This window comes from Acomys minous, assembly GCF_964271855.1.
Source record: "Acomys minous genome assembly, chromosome: 11".
Taxonomy (NCBI): Eukaryota; Metazoa; Chordata; class Mammalia; order Rodentia; family Muridae; genus Acomys; species Acomys minous.
In genome coordinates this window covers 106002203-106023965 of record NC_140492.1, presented here as the reverse complement: position 1 = coordinate 106023965, position 21763 = coordinate 106002203, and the positions used below count along the sequence as shown (strand labels likewise).

General features: G+C 44.7%; 1 protein-coding gene across 1 annotated transcript in view; it reads left to right on the top strand.

Moving 5' to 3' along the window:
* LOC311608092 (uncharacterized protein) overlaps positions 1-21763 on the top strand; it is a gene marked incomplete at both ends in the record, with an annotated part of 68013 nt that overhangs the window by 18693 nt on the left and 27557 nt on the right. The window contains one exon of the mRNA XM_084800360.1: positions 1860-2044. Coding sequence (XP_084656486.1) covers positions 1860-2044 — 185 coding nt within the window. The remainder of the gene's footprint in view (positions 1-1859; positions 2045-21763) is intronic.

The following is a 21763-nucleotide window of genomic DNA, read 5'->3' as shown; positions in this document are numbered from 1 at the left end:
GTCGGCCTCGTGGAGTTCCCTCCCCCTTCGGACATCAGAGAAGTGCTGGCTGGACTGATGCTCATCACACATCTACCTGTGTGAGAATTATGTAGACGCTTATCCAAGATGGAGATGGCTGAAATTAATGAGAATCCTGGTTATTCTGATCCCCTGGGTGGAAAGTAGGAACCGGCATCTTTAATGACTCCATACACCAAGCATTCTTAGGTACACTACGATTTTAAGAGCCATCAGGTTTGTCTAGATGCCTGACCCTAACCTTATCCTATTACCCATATTGTCATTTGACTTCCAGTGTGTGATTTTTATTCCTTCTTCTCAGTTCAATTCCGAGAGGACTAGAGGATGTGTGCATGATGAGCTAGCACCCAAACCCCATTTGACCAATTGTCCTCTCTTCTGTTCTATGTTTTATGAATACAGCCATTTGTTTTCTAACCAAGATCACGGCTCACTTCATCCTTGTCTGATCACAGCCTGTGGCTATGCCCGTTTTGAAGGAGGAGAGCTGAGAAGACAGACCCCATGGACTGAGGCTAGGCCAGGGCTTCAGTGGTTCCTGGAGAGAGCAGTAGGTGGAAGGTGAGGATAGCAAAGATCGCCTCTTGTCTTGCTCATTGTTGGTCCTGAAACAAAAGCCACAGGCTGGACTAGACTGGAATGTGAAGTCTGCATGACAGAGACAAGAGGGAGAAGATGGAGGTTGATGATGAGGCCTCAGTTTCTGGGGATGTAGATAATGGTGCCAGTTTCTAACTGGGTTATGGGTGCCAGTTCCTATCCTGGGCAAAATAGTCATGCCAATCAATGTTAAAGATGTCAAAGAATTGAGACCATTCTTATGTGAAAATCTAAAAAATGTAAATGTAAAATAATGTAAAAATGATACATTATTAATGGATGCAAATAGTCAAGTTGGAGCCAATGTTGATTGGGAGAGGAGAGAATCTTGAACTGCATTGAACACCAACATTTCTGAGAGATGCCCATGGAAGGGCTAAGAAGGAGAGTCAGGTCAGAGAGCCAGGAAGATGCTCAGGCTATGTAGCATCATGAAAAACAAAGGAGAGGGATCGGTACTTTCAAAGCTGACATGTTGAAAGTCCTAGTGAGAGAAAATAAAAGTTGGATGTCTCTAGTAATGGCTGAGTGATGGTGATGTGGGTGTGGGGGCCTCAGTGAGCAGTGAGGCTAGAAGCTGGCTTCAGTGTTTGGAGAAGATGAGAGATATAAGAAGGAGAGAAAGAGAATGAGAAAGAGAAAGAGGGTGGAAAGGAGGGAGGGAGGGGAGAGAGAGAGAGAGAGAGAGAGAGAGAGAGAGAGAGAGAGAGAAGAGAAGAGAAGAGAAGAGGAGGGGAGGGAGAGACAGACAAAGGGAGGGAGGAGAGAGAGAGAGAGAGAGAGAGAGAGAGAGAGAGAGAGAGAGAGAGAGAGAGAGAGAGAACATTCTAAGAGAATTGTGAAGGAGAAAAGAGTCCCATAGCTTAAATGGAAGGTGGACTTGGTCAACGATTAGGAAATGACATCGAGAGGCACTGAAATATGTTGAACTTGACCTTGCAATGAATGGAAGGAGTGATCCCTGCAGTAGAGAGCTATCTAGGTAGGCAGTCCCCAAAAGGACTGAGCAGCAAGGGCAGAAGGACATGATAATGAGACTGCCACCTGACGATACTCTATACTCTTAGAAGTAAACAGACATGGCAAGACAAGTTTAAGGGACATAGAAAGACTTAAATGGCTAAGTAGGGGAACCAGGAGGTGCAGGGAGAGGGAAATGAGTTTCCTGGAAGTTGTACTAAGTGTTGACTTTTAGTGACTTCCATATGTCTTTAAATAGTCTTTCATTTTCGTAGCATCTCATGCTGTTTGTGCCTCTCCATTGCAAGTCTCTTCGCCCTTCTGGACTGTTGTGAAGACATTTTATGGCACAGAGAAGGGGATACACGCGTTTTCCAGAAGAAGTGAAAGTATGGCCGATCTCGTAGGAGCAGAAGGACCCCGACTTTATGAAATGCTCAATTTGCGTTTTAGAAGGCAGGTATGTACCCAGGGTGCTTAGAGGGCAAGGGCAAGATGCACTGTTGTTCAGAAGCTAGACATACAGATCTTTCAGCTACTAGAATGTATAAATGGCCACGTCCAAGGAAATTAGACCCTGCTGTCTGTTTTATTCAGCTGTTCCAGAGTTCCTTACAAGCAGCCATTTCTGGGGATCCTGGGGCCACTGTTCTCGACCTGTGAAACCCAACACCCTCTTTCATTAAAATAGACTCTGTAACTCCCATTGCTTGGAGTAAAACTAATTGATAGAATAACCCATCTTTACATATAACCTGAAACATTTATGCACTGCCTTAGCTGTAATAAAGAGGAGACGGACGTGAAAGTAATTTAGGCTAAGAGACTGGTTTCTTTTCACCCCTCAGCGCTATGGAATATAGTAGAGAACATCCCATAATGTCTGTATCCAGCTGCAGTCTCCTGGAATAAATGTTCAGCTCTGTGGGTCTGGGCGGAGCTTATGACCGTTCTCTCTAATAATCTTTCTAGTGGTGATGCAGAGGCTGTGGTCTGTGGACCACGCCTGATGAGCAAGGAACCAGGGTGACGAGGAAGTACTCAGCGCCTTCCTCATATAATAAATACGCTTAGATTTCAGAGGAGTGAGATGCATGTATCTGAATATTGATGACCCTTTCTTTAGAATTGGCATTTTGAAGTAAGGCATATCTATGTGTAATATATGGCATATATACATTATATATGTATGTATATACATAACATCATAAGGAATGCGATGGTTTCAAAGACAAATTTATACAGGGCTAGCCTATTAGTGAGTCAAATGTATCACAGCATCACTTTTGGTGATGATGACAGACTCTGGGGAAAGTTTGAAAGGAACAAGGCATATCTTCAGCAATTTCCACTGTACTCTCATTATTGGATAACTCAACGCATACTGACACTGAGTAAAAAATATTGCACTTTATGCAAAACACAATTGGTCTCTGGGTTAAGAAACTGACAGATAGGTTTTAGACCTACATGCATGTCTGCTGGGACTTGAAAGTGATGTGGCACACTAGACAGTTCTCTGTTGTGACCACCTGTCTCATGCACTATAGGGCAAGCACAGTTCAATCTCTACCCAATAAGATCAATGGTAGCCAGGTGGTGGTGATGCACACCTTTTAATCCCAGCACTAGGGAGGCAGAGGCAGGCGGAGCTCTGTGAGTTCGAAGCCAGCCTGGTCTGCAAAGTGAGTTCAAGGACAGCCAGGGCTACACAGAGAAACCCTGTCTTAAAGACGAAACAAAATAAATAAACAAAATCAATGGCAATTCCCAGCCTTGAAACAATGAAAATATCCTTCCAGGTTCTCATTAGAACCTCACCTGCTTATGGGACAATCACTAACTTAGAAGAACCAAGAAAGGAAGAACAAACCAAATAGAAGCTCCCAGAGTCACATTACACCAGCACCCATTTCTCTGAGGAGGAGGCAGGCTGGGCTGGGTGTTCCAAGTTGAATTTGCAAGTATATGAAAGGACAAGAAGGGCTTGAATCACACAGCTGCTCTCATTGCAAAGAAGAGAGACGCAAATTAATAATCAAGGTGTGACTTGAGGTAGAAGTACACAGCTCCCTTGGCACAAAGCGGAGATGCTTCTGCTAAACGTATCACAGGAGGATAATGCACGGCCCTGCTGTTCATTAGCATCCTGGAGGAGATGGAAGTGGGTAGATGAGTCAGAACCAGGTTCTAGATGCTGCATGCTCATCCGGATTCCTGTGTATCCTCTTCTCGTACTTGTATTTTGGCTTTTGTGGATTTTGGAAGCTCTTCGAGGTCTCGGGATCTCTTATACCCACTGCTCTCTGTGTCTAGGATGGTTTATATTCTTCTCTGGATGGATCTAGTTGCTTCTTAGCTACAGTCGAAGGGCTCTTATTCAGGAAAGCATTCTTGGATTCCCAAGAGCCAGCCACAGGTGGCTCTTCTCTGACCACAGTGCTCTAGAAACCAACTCCCTTTTAAAGGCTGCTTTTGCTCCTGGATGATGACTCCCAGAGGGAGAGACCATGTCCGTCCGGTTGCTAGCACAAAGGCTTGACACCAAATAGATGCTGAGTGGTCATGTAATGAACGCTTGTGAGACAAGAACCAAGCCAGCAGCCTACAGTCAGCTTAGACTCTACTGAGAGATGCAGTATGGAAATAAGTTCCTCCATAAGAAGGAAGTCAGAAAGTGGAGAAGTTGGCTGGGCACCAGCTGTCTGAGTTCCTTCAGGTCCAGTTGGGTACCACAGTGGTTGCTGTATGTTAGTTGCTACTATATACAAAGGGCGAGGAATGTGCAGAGGTCCAGAGTTCTGGTGGGTGTGGATCAGCAATCTACTGGGGAGTTGGAGAAACAATTTGACTTTTGTTTTTCTGGGGAGTAAATTCATATTTTATTTATTTATTTATTTATTTATTTATTTATTTATTTATTTATTTGAGACAGGGTGTCACCATGCCTTGATTGTCCTGGGACTGCAGACCAGGCTGATCTCAAACTCATAGAGATCTGTCTGCCTCTGCCTCCCAAGTTCTGGGACACCACTCCATTCAGTTTGTGAATTCATGTTTAAGCAGGGCCCTGTCTTATTTTCAGCATCTTCAGCTTCTGGCCCGTGGAGAGATCTCTTAATTTCATCCACTTCCCATGATCTCATGTGTTCATGGGAATATTAACTACCTAAAGACTGTCTAGCACCAGAACTAAAAGCTATGGCCAAGGCACCTGTACAATGTAGAGGCCTTTGTAGGTTATCCTCAGCCACATGTATGGCTGTGACTTCCTCTGAATCCCTAGCAGGTTTGTCCACATGTGTACACTAGGAAACACTAGAAACAACTGCACAGGACGCCTTTGTCCAGCATCACACCCTGCAACACTCAGCAAACATTTGTCTTCCTGTGGCATGCAGGGGGCTCTCCGTGGCCCCAAGAACAAAGGGTCCACAAAGCCACGCAGATTGTGGTCCATGCTATGAGACAGACTGAAATGGGTAATGGGTTTGAGAAGAGAGTTATCTGGATTGTGCCTTTTCCTTAAGGTGGTCAGTAAGATTTAGTAACTGAGCAGATAGCTATCTGAACAGTAAGCCAAACGATCCATGAAGAAACTTACCAGAATGTTTATGGTACTGTTTAATTTGATATTTTCAATAATCCTGAAAGGCAGATAATTTTACAGGAGAGAGAGAGAGAGAGAGAAAGAGAGAGAGAGAGAGAGAGAGAGAGAGAGAGAGAGAGAGAGAACTGTGGAAATAAAACACCATCTCCAATATCATGTGACAGAGAAACACAGACATGTCCAGGGTCCTTCGTGCTACCGTGCCCCCTGCCCTCAGCTGTTTCCTCGCTCATCTTATTTTTCCGTCTTCTTTTCCCACCATTAGTTGGATTTTTCCCTTCCCTTTCTCTTAAAACTTGGGCAAAGAGAAGAGGAGTTAAGCTGGCAGTTTTAACATACACAGATTTTTCGCAAGCATGTCCCTTCTAAACTTTAAAAGCCTATCTCATGTGCCTCCATTTTTCTGCATCTCCCCACCCATCTTCCTGCTGCAGGTGTCACAACCTCTTGCTTCTAACTCATTCTCCTGGCAGCAGCTAGGCTGATATTTTACAAATGCAAATTAGATCACATCACTCTGAGCTAAAACATCCTCCAGTGGCTTCTCACTGGCACTCACGACAAAATTTCACTTCTCATCCTGACCTCCAACCCAGCATGATCCAAGTCCTTCCCATAGGTCCAACTTTACTTCCTCCCACATTTCCCCTTGGGTATCTTGTCTCAGTCATGCAGGTCTTTTTTTTGTCAGCATCTCCAACAGGGCATGCTTTTTGCTGGCTTTGTAACTAACATACTCTTGCTTGGTATAATCTTTTTTTTTTTTAATTTTTTAAATTTAAATTTTATTTTTTTACACATTTTTATTGAAAAATAAAATAATTCATGTTACATCCCATTTGCTATCCCATCCCATGCATCCTCCCATTCCTCCCTCCCTTCCGCTTTCACCCTATTCCCCTTCCCTATGACTGTGACTGAGGGGGACCTCCTCCCCCCTGAATATGATGCTAGGGTATCAAGTCTCTTCTTGGTAGGCTGCTAGTCTTTTAAAAGTAATGCCACTCACTTCCTTGTAGGCTCCAGTGTTGTTGGTAAATAAGGGAGCTTGTGTGCTGAGTCTGGCCGTGGTAGGAGGCTTTATGATAGACCTGTACCTCGTGTGTGTGTGTGTGTGTGTGTGTGTGTGTGTGTGTGTGTGTGTGTGTGTGTGTGTTGTTTCCCTCTCTCCAGTGTCATCCAAAGCAAGTTGTTTGCTTTGACTCAACAGCTTATGGCAAAGATGATGGGATGCTACCTCTGTAATAGAGTTTCCGAAGAGTGTGGCTTTTTTGTTGCCATTAGGCAGCCTATTGCTTTATTACCTTGCTTACTTTGATGAAGTTCAGTTCCACACTGAAAAGAGCCATGTGGCAAGAGACTGAGGGTGGCCTCTGGCCACCATCCATCAGGAAATTTAGGTCCTCAGCACAATCACCCATAGGAATCCGAGGGCTTAGATCTGAGGATTCAGAAAGGCCCACAGCCCCTGTGCTGACTCCCTGATGTAACCTTGTGAGGACCGAGGCAGAAGACCAAGGACATGACTCTGACACAGAAGCCGTGAGACTTTGAGCGAGTATGTCTGTAAGGTGCTCATTTGGGAAATTTGTTATACAACAGTGGGTGTCTTAGCAGGGTTTTAAGAGACACCATGACCATGACAAGTCTTATTAAGGGACATTTATTCAGAGCTGGCCTACAGGTTCGGAGTTTTAGTCCATGGTCACGCTGGTGGGAAGCATGGCTCGTGCAGGCAGACATGATGCTGAGGAAAGAGCTGAGAGTTCTACATCTGGATTAACAGGCAGCAGGAAGAGACTGCCGTACTGGGCATGACTTGAGCTTCAGAGACCTCAAAGCCTGCCCCTAGTGAGACACTTCCTTCAACAAAGCCATACCTACTGTAACAAGGCTACATACACCTCCTAATAGTGCTCTGCCTTATAGGCCAAGCGGTCAAACATGTGAGGCTATGTAGGCCGTTCCTATTCAGACCACTACCCTGGATGGCCAGCAGCCTGACCATTTTATACCTGTAAACATTGTATGAATGAGCAAATGATTAATATTATTTTCATGCCCTCACAGTCTCCAACTTAGGGACGGGGAAGAAAGTGCCTCAAATACTTACAATCAGGCCCCTTTCCAGGTAGCTATCAGCTTACAAAGCCTACATAGAAAACTCTGGTCAGAACGCCTTCCGGCCCTCTGAGAAGCTAGTTTTAAGCAAGAGCATGTACCTTTGACCTTACTTTTCCGAGACCACCTTTTCCTCCCCCAGGGATCCTATCCTGATAGGATGGATTTCATAAGCCAACATGCATCTTTTCTGACAGTGCCCAAGCTCTTTAGTGGTACACACAGACCTTCTGTTTTCTTGGCTATCACCAAAGCCATCCTCATATGCTAAGACCCCCCCCACACACACAAATGAATAATTCACGGTTTATGAGTACACTTCATGAATATACAGGATGCCATATAAAATAACATAAATGTTTCCTAATAGAATTAATACACTTTCCAAGCAGTTCAGCTCGAGGCAATTATTGCACTTCCTGGGAGATACAAATTACTTTGCCCTCAGCCTCATGCCAAATAACCCCCCTAAGACACACACTAATTACCCAGAAACACACCGCCTGCCATAGCTCATTGACTAATTGACAATCAGTTTAAAACTTCAGCGAAATATCTTAAAACTTAGGCTTCAGATTTAGCAGGGAAACACAGTTTGTTTGTCTGCTCATTTTGGCCTGCCTCATTGGCAAAGCTATGGTATGGCTTGTAAGTAATGACCGAGCAGGCTTATTATAATGATCAATGGTGAAGGGACAACATTCCATCATACTGCATAGCATTTCCATCTCTCATTTCTGTGATTCTATTAAGAACAATTACCAATAATATATCCGTGAATGTGATACAAAAATAGAAAGGCGGCCGCGTATGTAATGGTTATTGCTAATGTGGTCTGCTGAGCTCTGTGCACTGCCATCACGGACTCCTTTCGCGTGCACTCTCAGATATGGCCTTTGGGTGCTCTGTGCCCTTTGTGTTCTGATCCAAGCGTACACACTCACGCAGTCCACGCTGCACCCACACACGTTCCTCCTGCTTCAAGAGTAAGCTGTAGCCAAAAGCCCCTGGGAATCATCCTTTACATCATTTATTTCAAACAATTACTGGAGACTTAACTTCTATTCGAAGATGCATGAATATACGCCTACCTGAATCTTATTTCTAACCTCCTCAGACTCTCGAGGAGTTTACATATGACTGCAAGCTTTCGCTAGTGATTTTTCCGAAATCGTCCAGTCTTAGGGAGAAATGCATGCAAATTCCAAAGACCTGGGATGTGGTCCACTCACACATCAGTCTTAGGTACTTCAGAACAGATGCGGGGCAGGGGGAGGAGTGTGGCGCTATACGTGGACATTCTTGGTGGGGCTTCTGGACCGGCACCTCTGTTAATGTTGCATCTGGTTGCGTTCAAGGTGGAGGAGTGGGCTTGAACAACCAGGGAATTAATTATCTTCCACGCAAAGCAAGACTTTCCAAGGCAGGAAGAAAGGCGCTTGGTGCTGTGGATATGATGGCACTGACACCAGCTCCTTTTCCTCTTCTTTTTGTTTGTCTTCCGTCCTCTGAATGCTGGCTGGCTACCCCCTGCTCTTAACATGATGCCTGAAGGGTGTCTGACAGTGGGACTGATGGGCCTTAGTCACATCGTACAGGTACCCCAGGGGTTGGCCAGCTTTGACCCAGGCCCTCAGCCAGCTTCGGCTTGGGATTCCACAGCTAAAGCAATCACTTCTGCTACCAGTGCCTACCAGAGAGACCTCAAAGGAGGACTCAGCATAGCGGGACTCAGTGCTGTGCTAAATAAGCAACGCTTTGTTAGAAAGGGTCACACGGGTTCTCGAGTGGGAAATACCATAGGCAGGGAGGTCTGACAGGGGAGGGGGCTGTCTAATCTAGAATTTGAGTGGGTATGATTTAGGTAGGCAATATGAGAAGAAGAAGAAGAAGAAGAAGAAGAAGAAGAAGAAGAAGAAGAAGAAGAAGAAGAAGAAGAAGAGGAAGAGGAAGAGGAAGAGGAAGAGGAAGAGGAAGAGGAAGAGGAAGAAGAAGAAGAAGAGGGGCCCCATGTGGAATTGCTGTGGGAGTTACTTTGGGAGAGAAAGAAGTAGCCAAAAAAGAGTCCCAGAGCAGGACATAAAAACACTACCCCACGAGAAGTTTGTTCAGAAAGGAGGAACATCACGGGGGTGGTGGTGGTGGATGTCACGCATTCCTCCCCCATGCTTCCATCCTCAATGCACTTTGTTCAGCCATTGGATGGTTTCCGATCCAAGGATGACCTTGAGACTCTGAGCCTTCTGCACAGATGGAGTTCAGGGTAACGTGTATGTGTGTGTGTGTCTGTCTGTGTGTGTGTGTGTGTGTGTTCACATCCATTTATGTGGTGCTGGGGATCAAGGCCATGGCATGGCACCTGTTTGGTAAGCACTCTACCTGCTGTGCTAGATATGCCATTGTAAAGACGACAAAGTCTTCAAGGAATTCTCTCCTGCCTTTTGACTGTTTGTTAATGAGGGATTCTCAATATTGCTATATAGTAGAATAACTTAGGGAAAGTTTGTTTTTGTTTTTAAGTATTAAAGTCACACCCTAGACCAAGGAAATCATATTCTGGTATAAGTAGCTGGATTTCTGGGTAGGACAAAGCGCTCATGTATATCTGACCATAATGTACGGAAGAAAAGGATGAGCAGCGCTTTACTCTCAGATACTGATCAAACACGGGGGCATGGCCTGCCTCTGAAGCACCTCAGCTAGATGACTCCTACCTAACACTCTCCTTAGGTTCTGCAAGACATTTGAGTCTGTGGTCAGCCCAAGGCTGTAGTTCAATTGATTTGACAAAATCCAACCACAGATAAATTCTTGCCTGCTTTCCAAGTTCAGTTCTCGTCTACGAGGCTAGTCCTAGTGTGGGTGTTGGTTGGCGTTTTTTCATCAGCATCAATAACTATCATGGATGATGCAATGAAGCTGGACCTTCATTTGCTTATTAGGGATGGACAGCCTTCTTAGCCAATTGGGGAATAGAAAAGTTGTTGGCAACAGAAGAACTTCCCCCCAATTTTCTGTGATAGCCACAGTGTCATAATCACAAGCATGGCACATTTTAATGTGCATTTTAACATTTTTATAAGTAGAGAACGGAGATTGACAAAGTTAATAAAGTGCCATATTGTAAATCTTTATGCATCTTTATGCTTTGTCATTGACAGGTGCCTCATTCTCCTCTCATGTTCCCTCCCTTCCCTTCCCCTCCCCTCCCCTCCCCTTCCCTCCTCCCCTCCCCTCCCCACCCCTTCCCCTTCCCTCCCCTCCCCTCCCCCCTCCCCTTCCCTCCCCTCCCCTCCCCCCTCCCCCCTCCTCTTCCCTCCCCTCCCCTCCTTTTCCCTTCCCTTTCCTTCCCTTCTCATCTACTCTCATCTTCCCATCTCTTTCTTCTTTCTTTTCTTTTCTTCTCCCCTTCTCTCACTTTTTCTCTTTAAAAAATGTAAACATGTATTGGTCACACAAAGCTGATGTTTGACTAGGTTTGGTGCGTGTGCTGTGGTTTGGTGGCCTCTGATTTGGACACTCAGCACACACTAAATGCTGTGTGTTGACTAATTTCTGTGGTGTAAATGTTCTATACGCTTTCACTGTAGAGACATTGTACATGATGTCAGAAAGAACAGCATATTGTAACATAGTGTCTCCATAGTTTCAGGCAGTTCTTGGCCTCAAAAGCATCCAACCCATACAATTACTATGAGGAGGTGTTTTCAATGTTTGCTTATTGTGTTTTTAGTAAGCATCTTAGCACAAGTAACCCAAATTTTGATAATAGCTGTGTTTAACCATTATCTCCAAACCATTCTAAAACTATAACCAGCATCCTTTGCGATCTAAGAACAGACTTTGGTGTGTCATTGGGTAGGACCCTGTGTCTTTATTTTTTTCCAATGCTTCCGAGGGGGAATTCCTGCATACAATCTCAGTTATCAGTGCTTCTGGCCCTGTTCATGGTTGCCTGGGTTTCAAAACCTGTGGGTTCCATTATCAGAGGTCTCTGGCGAAGCCATCAAGTTTCTCTCTGATTATCCAGTCATCAACTTCTAGCCCTGTGTTGCCTGGGTTGTCACTGCCCTGAAAGGCTGGCAAAGTCTCCTTGGTCTTCTGTTCTAATCTTCCCCCCCCCCCTCACAGGGTGTCTCTGTGTAGCCTTGGCTGTGCTGGACTCACTTTGTAGACCAGGCTGGCTTCGAACTCAGAGAGATTCTGTTCTAATCTTACTGCTTTGTTGCCCAAGCAATTTTCCAGCTTTAATCTTAAATATTATTCATAGCTCTTAGGTGGTATTCTCCAGCTTTGCTCTCTATGGGAACTAGTGCCTGGCACAGAGTTGGTGCCCTTTAGATATGACAGGAATGAATCTTTCAGAAGTACGCAGGTCCCAGGGGTCAGGGGTCTATGGAAAGGGACAGTCGGGTCATGGAGGCTTTGTACGAATCGTTTTTCTGTTCAAGCTTAGGTCATTCTCCGGGCTTCCCACTGACCCCTAACTTCTGAAGAGTGTAGTCTAAGAGGGACTGGAGACCAGTGGGAGGAAAAACAACAGACAGGCTTCCTGCTTTGGACAGCATCTCTTGCAGGGACCAGGTGGTCTCCTTGAGGCACTCAGGGAAGGCCTGGGTCCTGGGCTCTGATGACCTCACCTCTCCCCTTTGTCCCTGAGACTGGCTTCCTGCTGGTGCTAATCTCTGGATTCTTTCCCCTTTGCCCTTTCAGCTCCCTCTGTAACAATGCCCCCTGCATTAAATTCCCTCTCTTCAGCTCTTTTGTTAGTAGGACCCTGTAGGATGAAGCCTGGGGTATTGTGCTGAGGAGCCTGGCCTCATGTTCTCTGTAGGATATTCCACTAAAAGCACCAGGGGATGGGCATACTATGATCAAAAGGAGCCTTCTTAGATGGTTTCTAGAAGATTTATTTGGCAGAGATATTGGCAATGTGGGCCACCCTAAGGGCATTTGGAGGGAGCCTTGAGGAATCTGAGCCCTTCTTCCACTACATGCAACGTTTTGAGTATATGTAGATGGGTTTTGTTCTGGCATGAATGCCCATAGCTTCCATCAGCTTCTCCGTGGGAATGCAAAAATATGTTAAGAATGACTGGGCTAGTTGTAGGAAGATCCGTTGAGAGTCCAGTAAGTTATTTTTCAGTGTGGGTACTGGCGGGAAATGAGATGGTGCCACCTTCGGAAGTCTGGGCAGAGTTGACGTGAGCAAACAGAAGATGGCAGACTGTCCTGGTTAGCAACGGTGTAAAACTATTAGACCCTATGACTGTAGGGTAACAGGAGGACACTGGGCGATTGAGGCTTGCTTGTGATGTGAAGGCTACACTCAGTATATAAACAGAGTTCTGGCAGGATTGAGCCACTCCATAGATGGGGACTCAAGAGAGGAGCAGAAGAGGAGCGCCTGGTTGACCATGTCCATCTTGCCCTGGGAGCCTGCAGCTCAGGGAGTCTGTGTGAGGTGGTGGGCAGGGCAGAGAGCGGGTGAACAGATGACCAGGGCCAGAGCATCATGCATGGAAAGTAACCAACACACGTAGGACATACTGCTTAAACTGCCCAAGAGGGAATTGGCCTGCAATGTCTGGTAGGTCCAGGCACTATTACTCTGCATCTGATCTGCATTCTCCTTTTGAGCAGACCTTTCCCCACTAACTTGTCCCTGCCTACTAAACCTGGATCAAGAGAAACAAAACGCAGAAAACGCCGTTGTTGACTTCGCTTTTCTGTTGTGACTTACAAGCTCTTTGACCTCGGAAGTCACAAAATGTGCCTGGGCCCCATCCATTAAGTACAGGAATTGGATCCGTTGCTCCCCGTGGTACCTTCTGTCCTGAAAAGGTTCTTTGGCTCTTTCCCTATTAAAGGCATTGAGCGTTCTGACTCCTTCTAAGGAGGTGAGCAGCCTTCCCTTGTCCGTTGTCACTGCAGTGGCACAGAGGCTGCAGAGGAGCAGTGACAGCTGTGCCCCAGTCTCTTCAAGGAGCAGCCTGTGCATAATTAGCATTTTATTGACTTTGGCCATGCTGTCGATGGCCAGGATTTGTACAGAAATGCTTCAATGCATGTCTGCATCTAAGTGCAGCCCAGGCTCCAGAGGTGTCAAGTTTGCATACCTATTTGCATCACATTCTGTGTCCTAGAGAAACATAAAGAAACAGCTCTGGCAACTCTGTTTACTTGGCTGGTGGAAGAGTTTAAGGGCTGCTGCAGAAGGGGGCTGGCTTTTTGTATGCATTTTTTTTTGAGCTTTAATTTTATTATCCAATGCAAATGATCTGTTCCACAAATGTGAAACAAAAGGACAAGAAAATGATCCCCATGTCAACATCAGGATGTCTGACTTAAAATCCCATTCAAACAACTCCCTCAAAAATGATCAGACAGTGAATACATTATTTTTTCTGACTTTGACAAAACCACTCGGCACAAAGAAACAGCCCCATGAGGTTGCAGATAAACCAACCACGTTAAGACTTAGCATTTTCATGTCAGTCACGGATTTTCTTAAGGGCCAAGTTACTGTTTAAGGACTAGTGTGTTTGGAAGAGAGAGAGAGAGAGAGAGAGAGAGAGAGAGAGAGAGAGAGAGAGAGAGAGAGAGAGAGACCCACAATCCCCTTTACGTACAGGGTCTGGATCAGTTTGGCCCCGATTGTGTCGCCTGCTTTATTGTCCTACTTCAAACACAGGGCCGTGGGCATCATCTCAAGGAAGGGCTGATTGAACTGTCGCCCTGACACTTGTCAGCTGCGGATAATACGGGTTTCAGTCTGTCATGCTCTCACATAAATGAACCATGACAGAGATAGACTGTTGAATAGAAAAAGCAGTTTTACTGTGGATAACCTTTCTTGAATAAATGCAACAAATAATAAAACCTGAAGGGGAGGGAGAAACGTACCTTTGAAGAGCAGGGGACATTCAGAACCAAATGGTTATTATCCTTTTGGGCCATCAAAATTGCCCATTTATCAAAAATGTGTTATTGAGAGAGAATGTAGAAGTACTATGATTATCATAAAAATGATAGCAAGCGAATCTGTGCGGTCTTCAGTATAATATCATATAACAAAACCCAGATTCAGCTCGCCAGCATTTAAAAACAGTCATTGTGTGAACTCCAAACGCAATCTAAAATTGTTCTTTGAAAATGGTGGCACATGTCTTAATTAACAGAGTGAAAGAAGAATCTGAATCTCTCTCTCTCTCTCTCTCTCTCTCTCTCTTTCTTCTTCTTCTTCTTCTTCTTCTTCTTCTTCTTCTTCTTCTTCTTCTTCTTCTTCTTTGTTGTTGTTGAAAAAGAAAGAAAGAAAGAACTCCCAACAGAAACTGTGAAAAGTCCATATTTCAATCAGGACAGTCAAAAGAATGATTTGAATTTACAGGCCTGTAATTGGAACAAATTGGAAACAAAAGAAGAGCTCATTCAAGCCACGTGATGTGGCCACAGGGCTTCTGTATACAGTATGTTATGAAAAAAAAATCATGTTTTTTTTTTAAGGCAGAGAACTCCACTGCAGGCTCCAAGCAATTTGCATAAATGTCTCTACCGTGATTTTTTTTTATTTATGGGACCTAAGTTTCTAATTAAATACTAATTAATACTATCACCAGAATTGTCTCCCATCCCCAGCTCTTCATAGCTTTGTCACTTTGATTAATGCACAGTCATTTATTAACTTATTTAACAAGCCAGGGTGCCTCATGACAAACTAGATTAAATTATCCTCATAACAGTCTCATTACTGAAAAAAGAGAGAGAGTTTTAAACTTAATAAAAATTATCCTCAATAATGTTAAAGGCTTTTCACCATACCCTTAAAAGATAGAAATAGGTTTCTTGTTTGATTTATAATATATGGAGTTGTATAAAGCATCCATTAATAAAATTTATAAGTTCATTTAAGCTTGCATATTACAGTAGTGCTGTAGCCCCGGGTGCTTATTATTTAACTTTTGCTGTAGTTATGAAGATAATTAATGTCCTGACCAGACAGGGACTAAAATACCCACTAGAATGAGATAATTAGAGACATAAATAATGTTTAGATTCTTGTGGGCTGCTTTCTAAATTAATTGTTTTGTTTTCTATCCAAACTTGATAAAGAAAACAAGAGTTTACCAAGACACTGGGCAGTGAAGGTTGGAGGTTTGTCCCTGGATTGGCAAACCCTCGGAGGCCAGGCTGTGTAAGGAGTAGCGAGATGTCTGTGGCAGCTGGTCATCCTGGCTGACTGTTCAGCCCTCATCACTCCCTGGCTCCCTCAAGTGGCCAGGTGCTGGCGAAAGCCTACCCCTGCAAGGCCTGCTGGGTAGCGGACTAGTTGGGCACGTGAACAAGGTGACTCAGAAACAGGAACTGAAAACATATTTTCTCTGATTGCTGAGATAAAATTCCAGTCTTAGATTCAAAGGAGAAAGAGCTCCATGTACATGTGTTGACAAACCATAATGCAGGAAGGAAGTTGTGGTGTATAGATCCTGCTGCAAAGTAAATATGCATAAACACTGGAGTCCCACCGGGCCTGTGGAGCACTGACACTGGCCGGGCTAGTGTTTAAGGCTGGTGTGTACTCTGTTCAAGGGCGTATTCTGTCCTTGCTTTTGATTTCTTGTTAAATAGCACTTTTCCAAGCTCTTGGCATAGCCTAAGCTCCGGGAAAAGGTCCCTTTCTTTACTCTCCCTTCATTGATGGAAATGAGGTCATGACTACCTTTTCTTTAAGGTTGTCGTGTTCCGAGACCCTGGGTAGGGCTGTCGGAAAGAAGCACTTGCTCTTTGGTCACAACAGGTAGAAGTATAATACCTTGCCATTTATTAAAAAAAACAAAACAAAACAAAACAAAACAAAACACCCAAACCCTTTGACATGCAGGGTGCTGTCCCTGTCCCTCTAGACTCCTGAAAAATTTCTGAGAAGGGATAGTTGGTATGATTAATGAAAGAACATGGTGCGATTTTACTTTATAAGCAGAGGATTGGAATCTGGCACTTTCTCCTTCTGCATCCCTGGTTCTTTCTGCTGCTTTGCTCTTCTGCATCTCTCCCCATTTCTTCTTTCTTGCATTCCTTTCCTTCTTATGTCTTTTCCCTTAATTCAGAGCAGAAAGAGCAAGAACCCTGCTTTGTTCTGATACTCCCTCACGGGTCAAAGTGGTACAGGCTATTTTAGCAGAAATCCTGTGCTTGGAAGAATGGTTCAGAGTTTTATCTGAGGTTAGTGTTCGGGTGATAGTATCCCCAATTCACGTGCCATTCCTGGGCAGATGGTAAGTGCAAGAGTCTTCTAGGAGAGATCTATTAGTAAGTGGTGGCTTTGGCCAAAGACAGATCAATAGTAGATGAAATGTTGGCTGCATCTTTCTCCAAGCCTCTTGCAGGTAACTTTAGTTGAATTCTATGTATTATGTTCCCAGATTTGCCCACTATTTCTTTTGAGTACGCAGATCAAAATCATTTAAGCAAGGCATCTCTAGGAGGAACAAGTGAGATTTCACAGATTGATGTACCGTGAGAAAAAAAAACAAAACAAGCAAAATGACAACAACAACAAAAATCCTTGGCCAGCCCAGGGAGATGAAATGTGATGCTTCTGTACCTGTCTAGATCCTGCTTATGAGCATCATTGCCTGGCTTCCTAGTGCTGAAGGCTGGCGTGAATATATGGCCACATGGACTGGGACCACAGGTTAAGGATACAAGATTGGAAGAAGAGATAAGAGTCTCTGCCTCCAGTCATCAGGGCGCACACACACACACACACACACACACACACACACACAGTCATACACACACACGGTGCCCCCTACATCCACAGAAGGAAGTCTGGTCAAATGCACACCTCCTAGCTTCTTACCAACACTTCACCTAAGCCCTTACTTTGGAAGACAGGCCTAAATTCTGGCCTACACGTTGCCTATCTAAGGCAGTGACATTAAAACTTGCCTTTTTGTTCATCTCTTCATTCTGATATAAAGATCCTTCTTTGAAGCTGAGTCTGAAGGAGACGGGTTGTGGTTGTGTTTTGAAGCCAGGACTGCTGCAAGCATTGGAGTAAAAAGATTCTCTAGAGGGGCCCATTTTCAATTCTAAAGCAACGCCCCAGAAGGTTTGCAAATGGTCCTAATGGAATTAGCAGTTCACCATGATGCACCTGCCCCTCCCCCAACAGTCAGGGTTAGTCAGGGTTATTGTTTATTGGTAAGACAGAGGGATTCAGTAGGTAAGCAGCCCCTCCCTCCTTTCTACAGCCTCAGGGCCACACCAGCATCCAGTGAGGACTTGCTGACCTATTAGAATTTCCCTTGTAGTCATGCAACTGCAGGGTGGAGTCACCACAAGTGAACACAGTTTGGTGCAATGGTCATTTTTCATGGTCACCAGACTGCTGGGTGCTGGTGACAGGTTGAGAAGGAAGACGTTTTCTTGTACGTTGGTTTGGTTGTGGCTCTTTGAGGGAAGGAAGACGTTTTCTTGTACGTTGGTTTGGTTGTGGCTCTTTGAGGGCTAACAGTTCCTTTCCCCTGAGCTAAAAGAGTAAGTTGTCAGGTCATCTGAGACAGTGTTGGGGATCTTGTGTCCGCATGGTTCCAAGAACGCAGCTGTGGAAATGGGGAGAAGGGAGTGATAAAGCTTGGAGGCTGTGTCTACACCGCGTGGGCTTCATAAAATTACCCAAGGAGAATGGCAGAGACCACTGAGGAACTTGCTTTTGTCTTTTAAAGTCTTGTATTTTATACCTTTCCATTTTGGTAGCGTTTTTGAGGTGGAGGAGACACCAGTCTATTAGTAATACTTAAGAATAAATAAAATGATGGGAATATGAGCTCAGTTATTTCCTTGCTTCTCTGTTGCATGCCCAGTATGCAACAAAGCCGCAGAGTACTGGATTAGAGTTACCACGAAAAGCCTGGTTGACGTGCTGAGTGGTTGAACCTGGGTGGATAGAAGAAGGAAGCAAACCACAAGGGAGTGGAGAAAATGGGGGGGGGGGGAATGAAAGTGGAAAAAGTCAGGAGCAGAGAGCCTTGGGGACATTGAAAATAGGTTTGGTGGGATTAGTGAGTACCATGCAGAGAAGAGATGGTTGTGATTGGAGAGCAAGTGTGGGGCGGGGCAGGAATTGTCTCCGGTAGCAGGATTCCAGGTGGTCATGGTTAGCATGGGGTTAGGAGAGCAGGCGTAGGAGAAGTGGAGGGCAAATGTGTTGAGTGTGATGTCCATATGGAGACTGAAGTCTCTGATGTGCAGGCAAGATCTGGAGTGCTGACAGGCAAGATGCCGTAAAGGAGTCAAGCAGAAGAGAAATGGTCTCTTGGAGGACAAAGAGGATATGGATCATGTCTTTGAAGGTCGTGGGAGGGTGAGGTACCTCCTTTGTGGGGGGCAGAGATGGGACAGGCTGTATCCTGACTAGAGTGGAAACAGGAATAGAGTAGGAAGGACTTGCCATCCCACCAAGGTAGAGGGAGTTCCCTGCCATCAGATGAGGTTGGTGAAGGAGTTCAGAAGTTCAGAAAGTCCTTGGAGTAAGGTCTCCATGGAGTAGGCATCAGCAAGATGCCTTGGCTAAGGAGAAGAGGGAACAGCAAAGAGTGCTCAGACCTGAGCCATCTTCTACACTGCGGATATTCTGCTGTTAAATGCTCTGAGGGGACTTTGTGAACTAAGCAACTTCATAGAAGTGAATGTGTGTCAACACTGTCATTCAAAACTACAAAATCAGCTATGTGGACAATGGCAGCCATAACTCATCATAGACTATGCATCAGAACACGTATAACCTTTTTTCAGTTTATCTTCCTTCCTTTCTTTCTTTCTTTCTTTCTTTCTTTCTTTCTTTCTTTCTTTCTTTTTTATGAGACAGGGTTTCTCTGTGTAGCCTTGGCTGTCCTGGACTCGCATTGTGGACCAGGTTGGCCTCGAACTCACGGGGATCCACCTGCTTCTGCTCCCGAGTGCTGGGATTAAAGGTGTGCGCTAGTTTCTTTTTCCAAGTGATTTCTCTGCTGTTTCCCATAAAAAGACAACTATTTTAGGAAGTAGAGCATGCCACCTTCCATGCTACCTCCACTTACTCCACCTGTGCCAGGTTCTTTCCTCTCTTTAAGAACTGCGTAACATTTTTAGTGTTTTGGCTATTTGTATTTGACAGCCTTGTTGATTGTGTCATGGTTTTTCTTGCTATAGGTAGTATATTGTATATATGTGGAATAATATAAATGTATATGTAAAAAATAAAAAATGTTTAATTAATAAAAAAAAAAGAACTGCAAAGCAACTTGTATGCTGGCTATCACAGAAGCGGTGGCAGTGGTGGCCGTGACCCCTCCTACCTTAGTAGAACTCATGCCTTTCCCACCTGGCCACAAGAAGGTGGGTGACTTTATTCACACTACCAGGTGCTTGGCCATCAGTTATCCTAACTCTCCCTCTTGAGGAAGCTACTGAAAGCACTTTGAGGATGTTAAAGCACTTTGAGTGTGTTACGAAATGATTGATTGTTGCCACTAGTTGGACTGAGGGAAGCCAAAGCTGTAATACCCTGACCAGTGACTTCCGGGGAAGATGGATTTTCCACACGCAGTGGAACTTGCACTGGGTGCTTCTGAGACCACGTCTTTTCATTCACTCAGCCTCACTTGCCTCCCCTGCCTCTCCCCAGGTGTCTGTGCCACTTGAAATTGTCACAGCTCTTCCAGTCTCTATTCACCGATGACAGCTTTTTGTGAATGTTTTTCAAGTTAGGATTCACTATTATTCTATTCCAACATTAGCACCCGTCTCTGGTTATAAGGAAAAAAAATTTTTTTAAAGCGGTGCTGAACATCTTCAAAATTTAGGGTCAACCCTCATCTCCAAACACCTGCAAAAAAAGCATTTAAAAAGAGCCAGTCTCAGGGTATGGTTTGTCTTTATTGAGCAAATGCATTCAGAATGCATTCTGCAGGTGTTTTGACAAGAACCCAGAAACATCTTGAGCCACCAAACTTCTTTGAAATGTGAGACTTGAACATCATTTCTATTCCAGGACAGGTATTAGGCATCGTGCTTTTTATTGCTTTCACTTGTATCATCTCATTGACATCTCAGAACTTGGTCAATTAGCAACAGCTTGGTTTTTCAGATTAGCTAAAGGAAAGCGGAGGAAACTCATCAAAGTTTGCACACTCAGCTTCTCAGTGCAGCCAGGACTAAAGCCCTGGCTCTATGCCCAGTTTTCTCTCCCAGATTATCCTGCCATTCAGTGCTGAGGAGAGATTAGACAGGAAGGTTGTTTCTGACTCCATACGTGACAACTTGGAGCTGGAAGGGACCCAGGGCTACGCCTAACCCGAAACCCTCCTTCTCAGGCATCAGGTAGAGGTATCCAATGGCAAATGCAAAACACGAGATTAAACACCTCGAAATAGTATCCATGCATAGAAAAGGACCGTTTGGTAAATGTACAAAAAGATAGAAAAGATTTGTATGTTGTCTTTGTATAGATGCCATGCTAATCTTGTCTGTATTGTTCCAGATTTAGTATACATGCCATTAAGTAAGCTCAGGAATAGTCTAAAATGAAGACACTGCAACAGAAAATAGTATTGACATAGCAAAGGCAGGTGTCATTTTGGGAAACTTTTGGTAGTTCCATGTATGTGTATGTGTAGGGTCATGACATCAAATGTACTCGCAGTGTGGACTGTGCTAGTGAACACGGGGAAGCCACTAATGCAAAGGAGAAAGTGTTGCCATCCAAGTGCAAATACTTCCTTTCAGTCTCTGTTCAACTGCCTGTGTGGTCCTGGCCAAGGACTTAACCCTTGCTCCCCGGCTTCCATCTCCCAGACATGAGGTTCCATTTCTTTATCTTTAAAATGAGCTGGCTGGACTAGATTCTCTTTGCGATTCCTTCCTCTGAGAGTCTATCCTGCTGGCAAATCTTTTACGGCATAATTAAACACTAAAGCCTTCCAAGTGGGGAAGGTGGGGGCGGGGGGGGAGGGGGGAACGTAGTGGAGCAGCAAAGACAGGCGCTAGCCAGGTGCAGTCACCTGATGGTCCCCGAAGCAGCTGATCCCCTTGCGCTCTTGCCTGCTGCTTGTCGTCATAATGGTGGCACCCCAAGATGCTGCTGCCACGAGGGCGTGAGTGATGATACACTTGAATCTGAGTTGGAGCCCGTGGACGGCAGTTGGGGTGAATTCTGCCAAGCACACACACCTGGTACCGCGCTTGGCATTGTTAGGTGCTCAGGAGAGGGTCTTAATGACAAACATGATATTTTGCAAAGGGAAGGCAACTTTGATAGAATGGGTTGCAACTAAGAGGCAGTGTGCATTCTGCAGTCTGTGTGGCCCTGGAGTCATAGAAGCCTTTCTTGGGCAAAATTAAAGCAAAATGAAAGAAAGAAAGAAAACGAAACAAAAATGGGAAGCAACTTCAGAAAATAACGTG